We start from the raw sequence: 13646 nt of genomic DNA on the forward strand, positions 1-13646 counted from the left end.
ACGGTATTTTGATGATCGCACTCCTCACTACGGTATGGCCCGCACCATAGGATGATCCAAACCGTCCATTAGATGGGCAACAGCCTGATAGGCTGTGCCCAAAAATCATTTCCATAGGTTGATTCAGGGCCCGCACCATAGGTTGATCCCAATCAGAGGTCTAAACGACTAAACTTCTCATTGAATGAATGTTACGAATCGCAGGGCCCTGAATCAGCCACGTTTCACCCTCTTGGATCCCAAACTTGTCCAGCCTGCAAACCAAAGCTTCTTTTTTAATTCTTCACAAAACGCCCAACCATCAACATCTCCTTTGCAATTGCAACTAAACTACTAAATCCATGAAAAATCCTAACGTTTCGATTTTCTGTTAATGGGTTTTTCTCACTAGGCTCCCCTGCGAAAAACCCATATCTTCTTTTAAAGTGAAGAAATTTCATTTGATCATGAAATGAGTTTTTCCACAACATATTTAGGGCACAAAACCCATCTCTTTTTCCTTCAATGGATCACTACAAGATCCTTGGATTGAGCAGTAACGCAACCAAAGAGGAAATTAAGGAAGCATTCAGAAAATTGGCTTTGAAATTGCACCCTGATAAGCACTCACACTCTTCAAAAGAAGTAAGAGAGGGTGCGACTATCAAATTCAAGCAGGCTTCTGAGGCTTATGAGGTTTTGATCGACGATCAAAAGCGCGCCGATTATAATCGGAGATGTGGAGGGTCTTTCAATGGAGGAAGGGGTTTTACAGATGGGTATGGTTATAGTAGGAATGCCTACAGACCCAGATATGAGAATAAAAGGAGACTTGATTTTGATATTGATTTTCGATTCCTGACTACACGTGGGTTTCTTCTCAATGTCATGTTAGCAAGGTAATTTGTTGTTCTTTCTGTTTTTTTTAGCATTTGTTGCCGTACCGTAATCCTTTTGTTATTACTTTTGTGAGTTTTTTTTATGGTGTAAGCCCTTACAAAATCTCTACTACTGTTGTTGTTTTCTTGGATGCTGGTTCATTATTTTTTTCTTTACTTTTTTTTTTTTTTTTGGAAGGTAAGTGGAAATTTTAGTTTACTAAGAGTCAATTAAAACATACAATGGTAGGGGACAAGAGTCCCTACAATGTGAAACAAGCTATAGTCAAGCCCAAAAATGAGCAGGGATTTCCCAAACGTTCACTTGTTTTCTCGTGAAAGGAAAGGAAAAGAATCTGACATGGCAAAAGGAAAACAAAGGAAAAGAAACTGTGCTGGAAAAGGAATCCTGCGGCTGTTCACTTGCCAAGGAAACAAGGAATTGCATCACAAAACAACAAGTCGAAAACAAGTCGAAAAACCCCAAAAACCCAAACCCCCTATTGCAACAAAAAACTCAAGACCTCAAAAAACCACAAGATTTGAAACCGTATTGCAACACAAAACTAGGAAAAATTCAAAAAAACCTAAGATCCGAAACCCTATTGCAACCACCCAAACAACTGGCTTTGTAAACCCTAAATCCGCAACCCACAACTAACACAACACTCACTTTCTAACATTAAAAAAAAAAAAAAAAAAAAAAAAAAAACAGAAACCCCATGGATAAAATGCTTTGCAAATCACATATATATATATATATATATATATATATATATATATATATATATAGAGAGAGAGAGAGAGAGAGAGAGAGAGAGAGAGACCTTGTTTTTCCAAAAAAAAAATGGAGCTCAGACGAGGTCGCCGGAGAGCAGTCCACAGAGAGAGGGCTAAAACCCAAAAAAAAGGGAAATCAGAGAGAGAGAGAGAGAGAGAGAGAGAGAGAGAGAGAGAGAGAGAGTACCTTGCCGGAGACAACTTCTCGCCGGAGAGCAGTCATTGTGAAGAGATGGCTAAACCCCCCCTCCCCCAAAAAAAAAAAATCAGAGAAGAGGAGAGAGAGGAGAGGTAGAGAGAGGGGAGAGGTAGAGAGAGAGAGGAGAGTACCTTGCCGGAATGTGTTTCCGGAGATGACTTCTCGCCGGAGAGGTTGAGAAGGGAGGAGGCTAGGGCTTCAGCGTGTCGAAGGGAGATGGCATCCCGTCTTTTTTTCCCCTGCGAGAAAAGAAAACAAATCTCGCAATATCGGTGGGAAATGGAATCTCGCTTTAGCGAGGAAACGCCATTTTCCACGTCATTTTTCCAATTTTCCACCTATGTACTTTTTGGGGTTTCTCGGGAAAAATAACGGTGTTTTCTTTCTTTTCTCAACTCGACAAAGCAAGTGAATAGAGCCTAAGGAATTGCAATACTTCCCTTTCTAGACCTTCTTTTGGCAAATTATTTGCCAAGGAGTTAGCAGTGCGCTTCATATGATTAAATATGAATAGATGTTGGATGCACTATACGGCAAAGATTCTGAATCTCCTTGATTATCCTTGTTAGATTCCACGGTCCAAGCGCCTTACAAGCTGCCCAAGCGAGTGCATTTGAAGAGTCCCCTTCGATAATCAAAGGCCTTGACCCCTCTTTTGCAAGAGAATTTATATGTGGCCGACCGACAAACAACAAGGGCAAAGAGAGAAAAAACTCTCCCCCTTGATTTTTGATCCAGGTCAAACCCCCTTTTGTGACTTTCCCCTTGATAAAAAATCAAGGGGGTTGATATTTTCTCTCTCCGCCCTTTATATGTAAAGGGCGGGCACCATATAATTTCTCCTTTTGCGAACCATTTGAGACCATAAAGTAAGGTTTTTTTTTTGAAAGGTAAAGTAGGGCTTTGACCTCCGTCTCATTTGAATCGTAAATCTCTGCTGGACCCGAAAAGGGTTGAATGATAGTCCCCTTATCACCCCGAAACACACCACCAATTCCAGCCTTTCCTGGTTTTCCTTTGAGCTAACATCAAAGTTGAGCTTTATTGAACCCGGAGGTTGAGGAGACCAACTAGGCGCAACCATTATCATCAACTCCTTCTCAAACACGATTGTTTTCCAATTACGAAGAGTGCTCCCCATGTCGTAGAAAGTGAATGAATTTCGTTGTCATACCCACGCTACACCATCCACCTTGATTTCTAGGATAATTCTGCCCATATGTTTTGATTCCCTTCAAATACACGCTCATTTCATTCTCCATATGTGCCAAATTATAGCAAAAGGAAGAAGCTTCCATATAGCGAACCCTGCCTCCTCAAATGGGCCTCAACTCCAATTGAGAATGGTATGCGTGATTGATCTATGAGGTAACCCAAAGTACTCCAAAGCACTTAAAAAAAGCATTCCAAACTGTAGAAGTTCCTTTTCGTGAGGCGATCACATGTGTTTATTCTTCTTTTAGCCACCATCCAAGAGAAAAACGTCACCCGAGGGGGCGCAACCGATCTCCAAATAGTATTATACGAGGCACCCTATCTCTCTACTTGTTATCCTGTAGAAAAAAGAATGGACAGAGAAGAAGCCGTTAGTATCAAGGGACTACACTATTGTAGAGAGGGAAGATTGCTATTCTCACTGTCCTTAATATCTTTTCTCAGCCTAATAACCCACACTGCCCTTCCTTCCCCCATCTCTCCATATAATCACAGACTCTCTCCCCTCTGTCAGATGCTAGGAGGAGTCCTTTTAGAGACTTGATAGCCCTCATTTCATCCCTCTCTAAATACGAGAATTGCCAATGGGGGACACACTTTTGAAAAATTGTTAGAGAGGGACGAAATGGGGGTTATCAAGTCTCTAAAAGGAGTGTTTGATCATGGAGGACAAAATGGTAGTCGTGAGTGAAAGAGAAATCAATCTTCTCTCCCTTATCATTTTCAAAAATAAAATCTTCTCTTGTCAAGTAAGGGATCGGATCAAGAAGCTGGAGGGAGTGACCGCCCACAAGTGCGGCCCATAGCATTGCGCGGGGTCCGTGGGCTGGCAACACAGTAGGTTTGGTTAAGGAAGGTGGAGGCAAACTTCGAGCTTTAATCATCAGAAACTATGTCAAACAACGGTTGCTAAAACTGGTGCATGACTCGGCGATGAAGGTCTTATCAACTATTCCACAAGATGGAACGTTTGACCAACCTCAAGCGACCCTTTCGTAAATCCAAGTGATCTTTTCGTAGGCGTTTGCCCCCAATTGGATTGGGGGATCGAATTGATTATAGAAATATGAGTTTAATTAGTCTATTTATTAGTGAACAAGCAAAAATATTATCTAGACTGGCCCTGGCAGCTCCGATGAGGCTCCAATCAATAATAATAATGGGTCGCCTTCTTGCCTTTAGGAAATCATTTTCAAAAATAAAATCTTCTCTCCCTTATATATATAGTGTGTGTCTTTACAATATAAAGGGATATGAATAAAAATACCTTTACGCACAATAATGTATTCCAACAGGAAACAATCAAACAACTGGCACCCTTCCCTATAGCACTGGAAGACACTAAGGCAATAGGTTATCCATGACTCAACCAATCAAGTTCTAGAATCCCGATTGTTCCGGCTTCAACTGATATACACTTGAATAACAATGCTGTTGGTCGTGTTTGGACATAAGTATACTTGTGGTTAGCAGTGAGGAAAACTTCAAATTCGAGATAATAATATTTCTACTGTTGCTTGATGTCGTAGCTAACATAAATTGCTGACACAAGTTTGTAAAAGTTCCCTGATTACACCATTTATTAGCTTCTGTTTATAAACTAAATTCACCTCCGTGCAAGTTGTTATTTCGTGTCTAATTTTCCTGCTTCTAATTTGGGTTCCATTTTAAAATTTTCTTGATTGTAATGCTTAGACAATGCAAGCTAGTTTAACAATATCTTGCTTGAAAGGGTTGTACTGATAATGGTGGCACTGCAGTGTCCTATTAGGTGGGGCTGTTTTTATTGAAAGAAGTGGTAATGCAATCTGGAAGATGCACAATTCTGGGGTATGGAACTGATCTCTTCTTTCCTATTTATGCATTTCCTTGCATAAAAATGTCTGCACATCTTTTATTCCATTATAGCCTATAGGTCTTACTGACCCAGAGATCGCCACTCTTGGGTCCCCAAGAAACCTTCCAATCATGTGAGATGATGCTATAAAATCTAATAAACCAATGTTTTTACTTTGTTTTTTGTCTTTTTCACATCCCTTATCTTCTTTACATTAAAATGACACATGCCCATGATTAGAGGACCAACAGATCATGGTGACATATCATGATGGGTGGGGAAGAAGGCCTAGACAACCTTCTTTCGAGGTTTCCGTTTTTAAAGGCAAAAAAAGGAAACCTTGAAATCATGGTGCCATATGATTCTCTCTTTCTTGCAGGGAGCACATTAATTCAAGAGGGTATAATATTTTGGCAATGGGGTTTCATAAGATAGACATACATGAGAAGTACTAACATTGGTCTAAAATGTATTTGTTCACGTGATATTTGATTTTTATCTAGAAATTGCATGAATGGACTTAGTCTTTCATGATAGCAATACTTATGTTGAGCTATTAAACTGAAAATTGTTACCCAAGAGCCATCTTTGCCAAAAACTTTCGTGACAATAATCGTGTTGCAGGTTTATTTCTTCGGTTCTGAAATACCAAACGTGAAATGTATTTTGTGGCGAAACACAGTATATAAAAACACCGACCATGAAATGTATTTTGTGGATAAATACTACTGTTACATACCATAGTATTGCACATTGTTACTATTGTTCCTCACATTCGTATGTGTGCTGTGTTCAGCAGCAAACATGATTCATGCAAAAAGATGTGCTTTATAACCACTGTTTAAAAACTTGGACTTGGGCAAGTCAATGATTGATACGGTCAATTATTCATTAGATCGGGTGAGTCAAAAGGAGTTTTTAGTGACTTGGTTGGGCAAAACTCTACTTAGACTAGAATTCGGCACGGTAAAACCGAATGACTCTGACGAGTTGATGATTGTTGTTGGGAAATTTTTTAAGCTGTGTTTGTAAAAAGTTTCATGAGGTAAAAACAGCTGGTAATAATCAAAATTGTAAATTTATGAATTCACTACCCATATGAGCATTTAATAAGATACAGTCTTATTGATCATTGTAGCCAATGTAATTACACATTTAAAGCATACGTGGTAGAAACCTAGATAGCTGCTCTCAACCAGTAGTTCTATATGTTACTTAAGGTTTCTACTTTATGGGAAACAATGCTGAAAAAGCCTACTTACTGTAGGACATATAAAAGTAAACAATGCTACTTAAGGTTCCTACTTTACAGGAAAAAATGCTGAAAAGCCTACTTGCTGTAGGATATGTAAAAGTAAACAAATCTTTCTATGTATATTTAGTAGCAGCAGCAGTCTTCTACCGTTCTAGGCTTCAGACCTCTTGCTCCTATCACCAAATAATGCTACCATGATCACATTAGATTTACCTTTAACTGGATCAGGTTTATACAATCTGTAGCTTTTACTATTTTTAGTTTAAATGTTATAAATACAACTGTCAAATTCTATGTTTTACTAATCATGCATAAATATTTTAAATTTCTTAATCTTTTTTATGTAGATGGCTTTTGTTACTGCACCTTTATCTGCTTTTACTCCTTTTGCTTTGTGCAACTGACATAAAATGACAACCAGTGAAATTCTTGTTAAATTCGTTCTACCCAAATGCTCAATCTATGGGGGAACGGAGAGGTTTCTCTGCTACTATTCAAAATCTCCCACAAGGCAGTCCTGTATCACTGCACTCGTTTATCGTTGGGCTAGAAGTTAAGTTTCAGAAACCCATCTCCTGAACATGGTTTAAAATTTCGACCGAAATCAGAAATTTCGGATTTCGGTGGGGACCGAAACCGAAATTTTCCTAAATTCAATTTTTCGCAATTTACCAAATTTCGGATTTCGGTCCGAAATTTCGATGTAATGACATTATTTATTAAAAAAAAAAAAGTGTTACAAAAATTAGGTCCGAAATTTCGAACCAAATTACCAAATTTTGGACCGAAATCTCGGTTTTTGGTGGGGTCCGAAACGGTTACCGAAACCGAAATTTTAGACCATGCTCCTGAATTACTTGGGAGATTGCCATGTTGTCTTACACCTTGTGGGTGCTACTTTTCTGAAACTAAAATTCTATCATAAAATCATAAAGGGCTAGTTTGGTTGATCTATTCGGATTGCAAATTGTTAAGTGCCCTGTAACATCCCAAGATCATTGGGTATCTGTCCATAACCTGCCAATCAAACAGTTGGAATCATCCAGTCACACTGCTATTTTAGCTAATTTAGCTCATCAACCATTTTTTATTTTATTTTTTTGGAATGGAGATTCAAGGTCTTCTATTCCTTGCTTTTTTTTGATGGGTATGTGTGTCGTGTATTCTTGAGACTCCTGCATCGCTGCCTCTTTCGAAATACATTTGCACTCTTTTTCGAGTAACATGACGCATAATCATTTTAAGTTGAAGAAGTGGTTTTATACTCTGATTTAAGTGATTGTGTTTCACATGCAGAAATCATTTGAAGAAGCAATGGAGTCCATTCAAAAGACAAAGACACCGAATGATGAGACCTGAACAGGTTCCCATCTCAGAGGTTTCTCTCTTTCTTTCTATGGAAAATTACATGGGAACCAGATATATTAGTGACTCGGGACCCTACAGTTATCTTATGCCATGCAAAACCTGAGAATCATGCGCTTTGGTTTTTCTGTCCATCCGATGTGTTACATCGGAATAAAAGTGGGGATCTTATCGTTGTTTCTCCACCCTCATTACTAACTCTGTTTTCTGCAGCCTCTTGTTCTTCGACTATTCGAGTGGTGGCTGTAGAGTGTGTGATGCAGTATGACCTATGATGGCACGCCTACCATGTTCGAGACGTCGAGTATCATAGAAGGAAAGATATATGAAACTATGCGGGGATTTTGGTTGTTCCCCGCTCTGTCCCCTTGTCATACTTTTCCATCATGAGCTAATATCTTGTAATTAAGCTAATATCTTGAAATTATTTTAACTTGGAGTGGATAATAATAAATAAGAAAAATGCTCCTTATGGATTGTAAACAGAAGAACTATGACTTTGCTCTGCTGTGTATATAGGAAATTAATGAATAAAATGGGTGCACATTCAAAAATTACCTCTTTATGCTTTTTGGTTTTGCTGTTTTAAATTTGCATTGGCACTCAATATAGATTGAAATTGCATGAAAAAGATACCGAAGTGTGAAACTTGAAAGATTTTCCTGGATGATGACAATTCAGGAGAGCAGAGGTGAGGAAATCAATAGGGTCCTACTTATCGCCATCTGATCAAAATATTGAAGGAGGTCTCTGTCTCAGAGGTGAAGTTTCTGTTAGGTATTTGGACGGCCACGATTAACGGTTGTTGGGTGGGCTACTAAACCATGAACCCAATAAATTCTTGGCAACCTTACTCGATAACAAAGGCAGGTTACTTCTTCGACATGCTTATATTGCACGGGGATGGTAAAATCCTCTTTCCACACCTTGTTCATGCATTTTCTTCTTCATTTGATACACTGTCAAGGAGTGGCGCCTTCTTCTCATGCATGCATGGTCCACGCAAAACAAATTAAAGAGTTTTGGTTTGCCCAAGCATGAGAGAGAGAGAGAGAGAGAGAGAGAGAGAGAGAGAGAGAGAGATGAAAAACAGTTTTTTTTTTTCTTTTTCTTTTTACTTGTGAAATAGGAAAACCAAAATTTTATGAGGGATTTGCTAGGGACCATCGCAGAAGGCATTTTGCTGTTACTGCAAGCCACTATCGTGCTGTTACTTTCATTAATATCTGTTACTAAGCATGCGTATTGATACATGCAAAAATCAGGACTATAAGTGGTTTTTCCCACATTGGTAAGTTTGGAAAACACTTCTAAAACGAGATCCCATTCAGAAGATAAAGACGGATGGTGAAAATAACCAAAGATTTGGGCATTTTCACCTGATTTTTTGCATTCACGAGCTCACTTTCTTCTCTTCTTGCTAACGTATCACATGCTTCTCTTCTTGCTTACGTATCACATGAGTGGGCATGTCTTTTTTTTTTCCAAACGAAATTCCATTTTGCTAGCAGCCCTCGTTAACTTTTACTCAAAATCTGGTCACTACATTTGCTATTTTTTTCAAAATTTATCTGCAGGACACTCTTTCATTACAATCATGTCAAATGCCCATCATGAGAAATCTACGGCAAGGCAGACAACAGCCACTCCCCGTCACAAAATTATGACTATTTGCAACACACTCTTGGAGTATTAAATTTCAGTTCTGTCTCAAAGTACATCTATCTTCTACTATCTTGTTCAACCAAACTGTCCACTGAGAATAGCAGGTGGGACTAAGAATCACCCACAGGCAAGAACAGAAAAACATATACCAAATTCCCTACAATGCGTAAATTATTTTGCACAAAATCTATAAATTCAAGTACATTCGGGTCTAAATTTTGACTATGGCCTATGATCCATTTCCATCCACTGAATCAATATTTTACTGAAATCAAGACAATTTACACCTAGCAGAGCTAGCAAATCAGTTTCAACAATTCCGAACAATGAACTATGCCTGTAAAATCCAGAAATAGAGTGCATTTTGTTCTAACCCCTGACTATGCCACAAAATGGCTTCCAATTCGATCAATGACATGTTCAAAAGTACAATGAGAAATGCATGATTAGAAAGAAAAGAACTGTTTAAGACAAGCTAATGCCAACTACATACAATCACCAGGAGCAAAGACTCTGTATGCCAAGGATTGTTAACTTTATCTCGTAGTAAAATTTACATATAAAAGCATGAACTTAGTGACTGCTGTACAAAAAAAAAATGAAAAGCATATATGAGAGCCGTGACACACCTCATCCAAGCAGACAGCATGAACCTCAAACAGAAGTTGAGTGAGCCAACTAGAAAATCTATGCTATTTCTCATTCAATTTCACCTAGCAAAAGAAAAAAAGACAAACTGCAACCTCAGTAAAAATAGTTTAGAAACCGTTCATCTCCAAAAGGTAAGTTCTCCGTTTTGCCAAAGCCTTCACAGCTGTCTTGAATGGGCCACCACTGAACGCCGCAGAAACAAATGCATCTGCCTCCTTCCTACTTACCCCCCCAAAGCCCTCCCCCGACGGCTTAATCGCCACTAATGTCGCACCCTGCATCCCCATCCCTCCAGGAAGCTCCAGATATGGTGCATATTTCAATTTCATGTTCGAAGCCGGCACTTGAGTTCTACTTGAAGATGCCGAAGCAGACAATGGTTTCTCCCTGAACTCTCTCAGTTGCTCACCCGCCATACTTAGAGTCCCTTGCCCATCAGCATCTGTGAAAACCAAACTCTTCAGCGTCGGATGGTCCTTAATTATCGGCTGCAACAGATAATGCCTTGTGGAAGCAGCAATCAAAGAGCCAATGGTCCAAACCACTCGCAATTTCAGCCCTCCATTCGTGTAAAACGATTCAGGTATGCTTCCATTGTCTTCGGGAGTTTCTTGATTCGAGACTGGTTTTCGGTCTATCTGGGTACCTCCCAAAATGACACAGTTCTGCAGAGTGCTACCAAATTCAGCTTTCCATTTGAGAAGAACACCATCTTCTGTACCCACATCGCCAGCTGGTAATTCAATTTGGAGGTTCTGGACATGACTGAAGTTCTTGAGGACTTGTTCAGCAGAGTGATGAGAGAGCTGGGGGAGAAGGGGCTTGTTTGAGTTGTAATTGTTGCAGATATGGTTAAAGGGTTTGAGGAAGGTGAAAAACATGAGCTTGATAAATTGAGAAAAGAGATTGTGAGGTTTCTGGGAAGTAGAGTTCAGGTTCCCATGGAAGTCACCACCGACGGATACAACACGGTCAATCTTGACAAAGACATCGTGCACGAGTGGGACAAGAGAATTGAAGCGTTTGGAGACAACGGCACAGCGACCTAGGGACCGGACATCGGCAAGTTTGTTGAAGATAATGAGGACTATGGAGTCGGGGATTCTGTCGAATTGATCAGGGTAGAATTGATCAGTGTAGAGAGACGGGGCAGCATGAATTCGGGTTTTTGACTGCATTTCTGCTTTCTTGTTTTATGTGAGGAAGATCAGTAATGCAATGTTTGCTTTTCCCCAATTAATTTTTGCAGGGGTGTACCTGAAATAGAAACTCATTTGAAGTTCTTAAGCAGAACCAGTACAAACTACTACTTTTCAAATGTCGCGGACATGAAACCAGTCCATGGAGAAACCAAAATGCGAATAAAACTGACTGAATTTTCATAGTAAATTTTGAGGACTGATTGAAATTCCTAAAGCTAAACAAAAAACAAGATGCAATTTTACAAAGTACCAAGATTTGAACCTGAGAATAACAGATTATCCAGATGTATCGATGACGAAAATTCGCAACTAAGCTCAAATCCCAAAATCTCAGAGCGGGAACAACAATTATCAGGAGAAGTGCTACTACATCTTTGCCAGCAAATTTTAGAAAAATTAAAAACTTCCAAGTTTAGAGATTTTTGTCCATGACCAGGTAAAAGAGGACGACTTGGGTTTGGGGATCTAAATGCATAAAACCGTGACAATCCCACAAAATCCATTCGATCTAAAATTAGAAACAAAAAATCAGAAAAGCTTCTCGATCTGTAGATTAAAAGACAAATTCCTCCGAAATCTCACCTACAAAACCCTAGCAAAAAAAAAAAAAAAAACCCTACTAATTTATCAACATCTAGTCCAAACCCTACACAACCACAAAATCTCAAATCTCCCAAAAAAAACACAAAAAACAAAATTAATCACTCAACAAAGTACAAATCAACAAGAGAGAAACGCATCAATACCTAAAAATGTCGCATTTCTTCTTAATCAACGAGACTCCACTGATCCTCGCCACGAAAACCTGATCTTACACCGTAAAAACACTTTCAAACCATCAGAAAATCAGATTTCCTCTATGCCTCACCAGATACCTAGCAGAATCGATTATTTCTCCACCATTCGATTAAAAAAAATCCACACATGTAAAATTAGGGTTAGATGGTTTCAGAGAAGTTTTCGAAGCAATTCTAGAAATTCAATCGCAAAAATTAGGGTTTTTGAGGGATTTTGAAAGAAGGAATGAAAGCGAGAAGACGAGAAATTGCAGCGATCAGGATCCTCTCTCTCTCTCTCTCTCTCTCTCTCTGAAACAGTGACTTTCGAAGAAAGAAAACTCCCTTTCTATCTCTGAGTCTCTCTGTATATATGTACTCCTTTTGGGAAGGGGTGATAACGGCACCGTTACGGTCACGGGAGCCTCGGCGCGTGAAATGAGACACGGACGGAGAAAACCTGACGCTCTTTTTTTCTGTCTGACTTTCTTTTCTGTAGTATAAAACAAGGTTGCTGATATTAGCACTACCATGTTTTGATGATTGAACTAACTCACAGTCTTTTATTTTTTAAACAGCTGTCGAAGATTATTACAGTTGCCAGACAGTCTTAGAAAATGAGAAAAGTCCGGAATATAGGTAGTAGTTTGGAGAAACTACGGATTTCGGATACTTTTTAAAACAAGCATCAAACACGGGTGATTCTTCAAAAAGGGGTGGGGAAAAGACCCCAATACCCTTCTGACATGATCAGAGTCCTCGTATGTTGTCCTTCCTGATGAATGAGAACGTCAATCATTATCTTTAAAAATTTTAAAGGATGAGAACGTCAATGCAGGGGGTGTTAAAATATCATAAAAAAGGGTTAAAATTGCCCACTTTTTACGTCAAGGAGAGAATGATATCTTTTGGATAATAACGACTCACGTCTCTTTTGGCTTAGAACGACTATGTTATTGAACATTTTATTATTTTCTACGTCTCTTTTGGCTCAAGCATTTCAATTTTTTTTTCAACACGTGTTAAGCATCCATCCGTCTCTAGTTATTTCCAACGGCTAAAATAGAAATAAACCAAAGGTTCTGTCAGTTCAAATATACATTCAAATGAACCAAAAGAAGCCTTGTGAAGGAACCAATTTAATGGGCAGTAATGAAAAAGGAAGCTCTTTCAGATTTCTGTTGATATCAGAAGGGTATTGGGTCTTTTCCCCACCCCTTTTTGAATAATCACCCGTGTTTGATGCTTGTTTTAAAAAGTACGCAAAATCTATAATTGCTCGAAACTATTACCCACATTCCGTACTTTTCTCATAAAACAAGGTTGCTGATATTAGCACTACCATGTTTTGATAATTGAACTAACTCATATTGTCTTTTATTTTTTAAACAGTTGTCCAAGATTATCACAGTTCCCAAACAAAATCTACTACAATAAGCTGGGATGAAAAGATGAGGGTTTTTTCAATTTTTTTGAAAATCACGTGAGATTTACACGTCACATTTTTTGACTTTTTTGAACAAATGCACCCATTCAACTCATATAATTTCAATCTTACCCCATATACATGCAGCTTCTGTGTATACCTCCTTTTAAAGAGAAAGATATACACTGTATTTCTATGTATAGAAGGAATACGTCCCCTCAAGCCTCTCTCTTCATGCATCTCACGCTCTCTGTTTTCCACGTGCCTCTCTCTCTCTCTCTCTTCATCTCATCCTCTTCATCTCTCTTCGATCAGCAGGTTTGATTTTCCCATTCACAGCCATTGAATCATTTTTCATCATGACTTTTCTCGCCAAAAAAATACTTCCTTTGTATCAGCTATTCTATCAAGACAAAAT

The 13646-nt window shown here is 38.8% G+C and overlaps 1 protein-coding gene and 1 pseudogene across 3 annotated transcripts; one reads left to right on the forward strand and one right to left on the reverse strand.

Moving 5' to 3' along the window:
• Positions 1–258: 258 nt before the first annotated feature.
• On the forward strand, positions 259–8062 carry LOC143882014 (Chaperone DnaJ-domain superfamily protein). 2 transcript variants are annotated; one of them, XM_077385391.1, is made up of 4 exons: positions 259–878; positions 4812–4881; positions 7440–7521; positions 7722–8062. In XM_077385391.1, exons 1-3 carry the CDS (start codon positions 505–507, stop codon positions 7500–7502), a joined length of 507 nt encoding a protein of 168 aa, XP_077241506.1. In that variant the 5' UTR covers positions 259–504; the 3' UTR covers positions 7503–7521; positions 7722–8062. The 2 variants fall into 2 exon arrangements, with proteins under 2 accessions (XP_077241506.1, XP_077241505.1); XM_077385390.1 differs by having other exon boundaries at positions 262–878; positions 7440–8062.
• Positions 8063–9689: 1627 nt separating this feature from the next.
• LOC143882015 (F-box protein At4g18380 pseudogene) lies at positions 9690–12262 on the reverse strand (annotated as a pseudogene). Its single transcript, XR_013252068.1, has 2 exons — positions 11773–12262; positions 9690–11081 (listed from the first exon to the last, which is right to left on the reverse strand). The product of XR_013252068.1 is annotated as an F-box protein At4g18380 pseudogene (transcript).
• Between the last annotated feature and the right edge of the window lie 1384 nt (positions 12263–13646).

This window comes from Tasmannia lanceolata, unplaced genomic scaffold (genome assembly GCF_043159265.1).
Source record: "Tasmannia lanceolata isolate RefF3 unplaced genomic scaffold, GAP_Taslan_0.1 ptg000007l, whole genome shotgun sequence".
Taxonomy (NCBI): domain Eukaryota; kingdom Viridiplantae; phylum Streptophyta; class Magnoliopsida; order Canellales; family Winteraceae; genus Tasmannia; species Tasmannia lanceolata.

Bases quoted from the DNA above. Each gene is read 5' to 3' on its own strand.
- LOC143882014 (XM_077385391.1), top strand. From the start codon at position 505: ATGGATCACTACAAGATCCTTGGATTGAGCAGTAACGCAACCAAAGAG. The intron at 879-4,811 runs GTAATTTGTTGT...GTGGCACTGCAG, and splicing joins CTCAATGTCATGTTAGCAAG to TGTCCTATTAGGTGGGGCTG. The intron at 4,882-7,439 runs GTATGGAACTGA...TTTCACATGCAG, and splicing joins GGAAGATGCACAATTCTGGG to AAATCATTTGAAGAAGCAAT.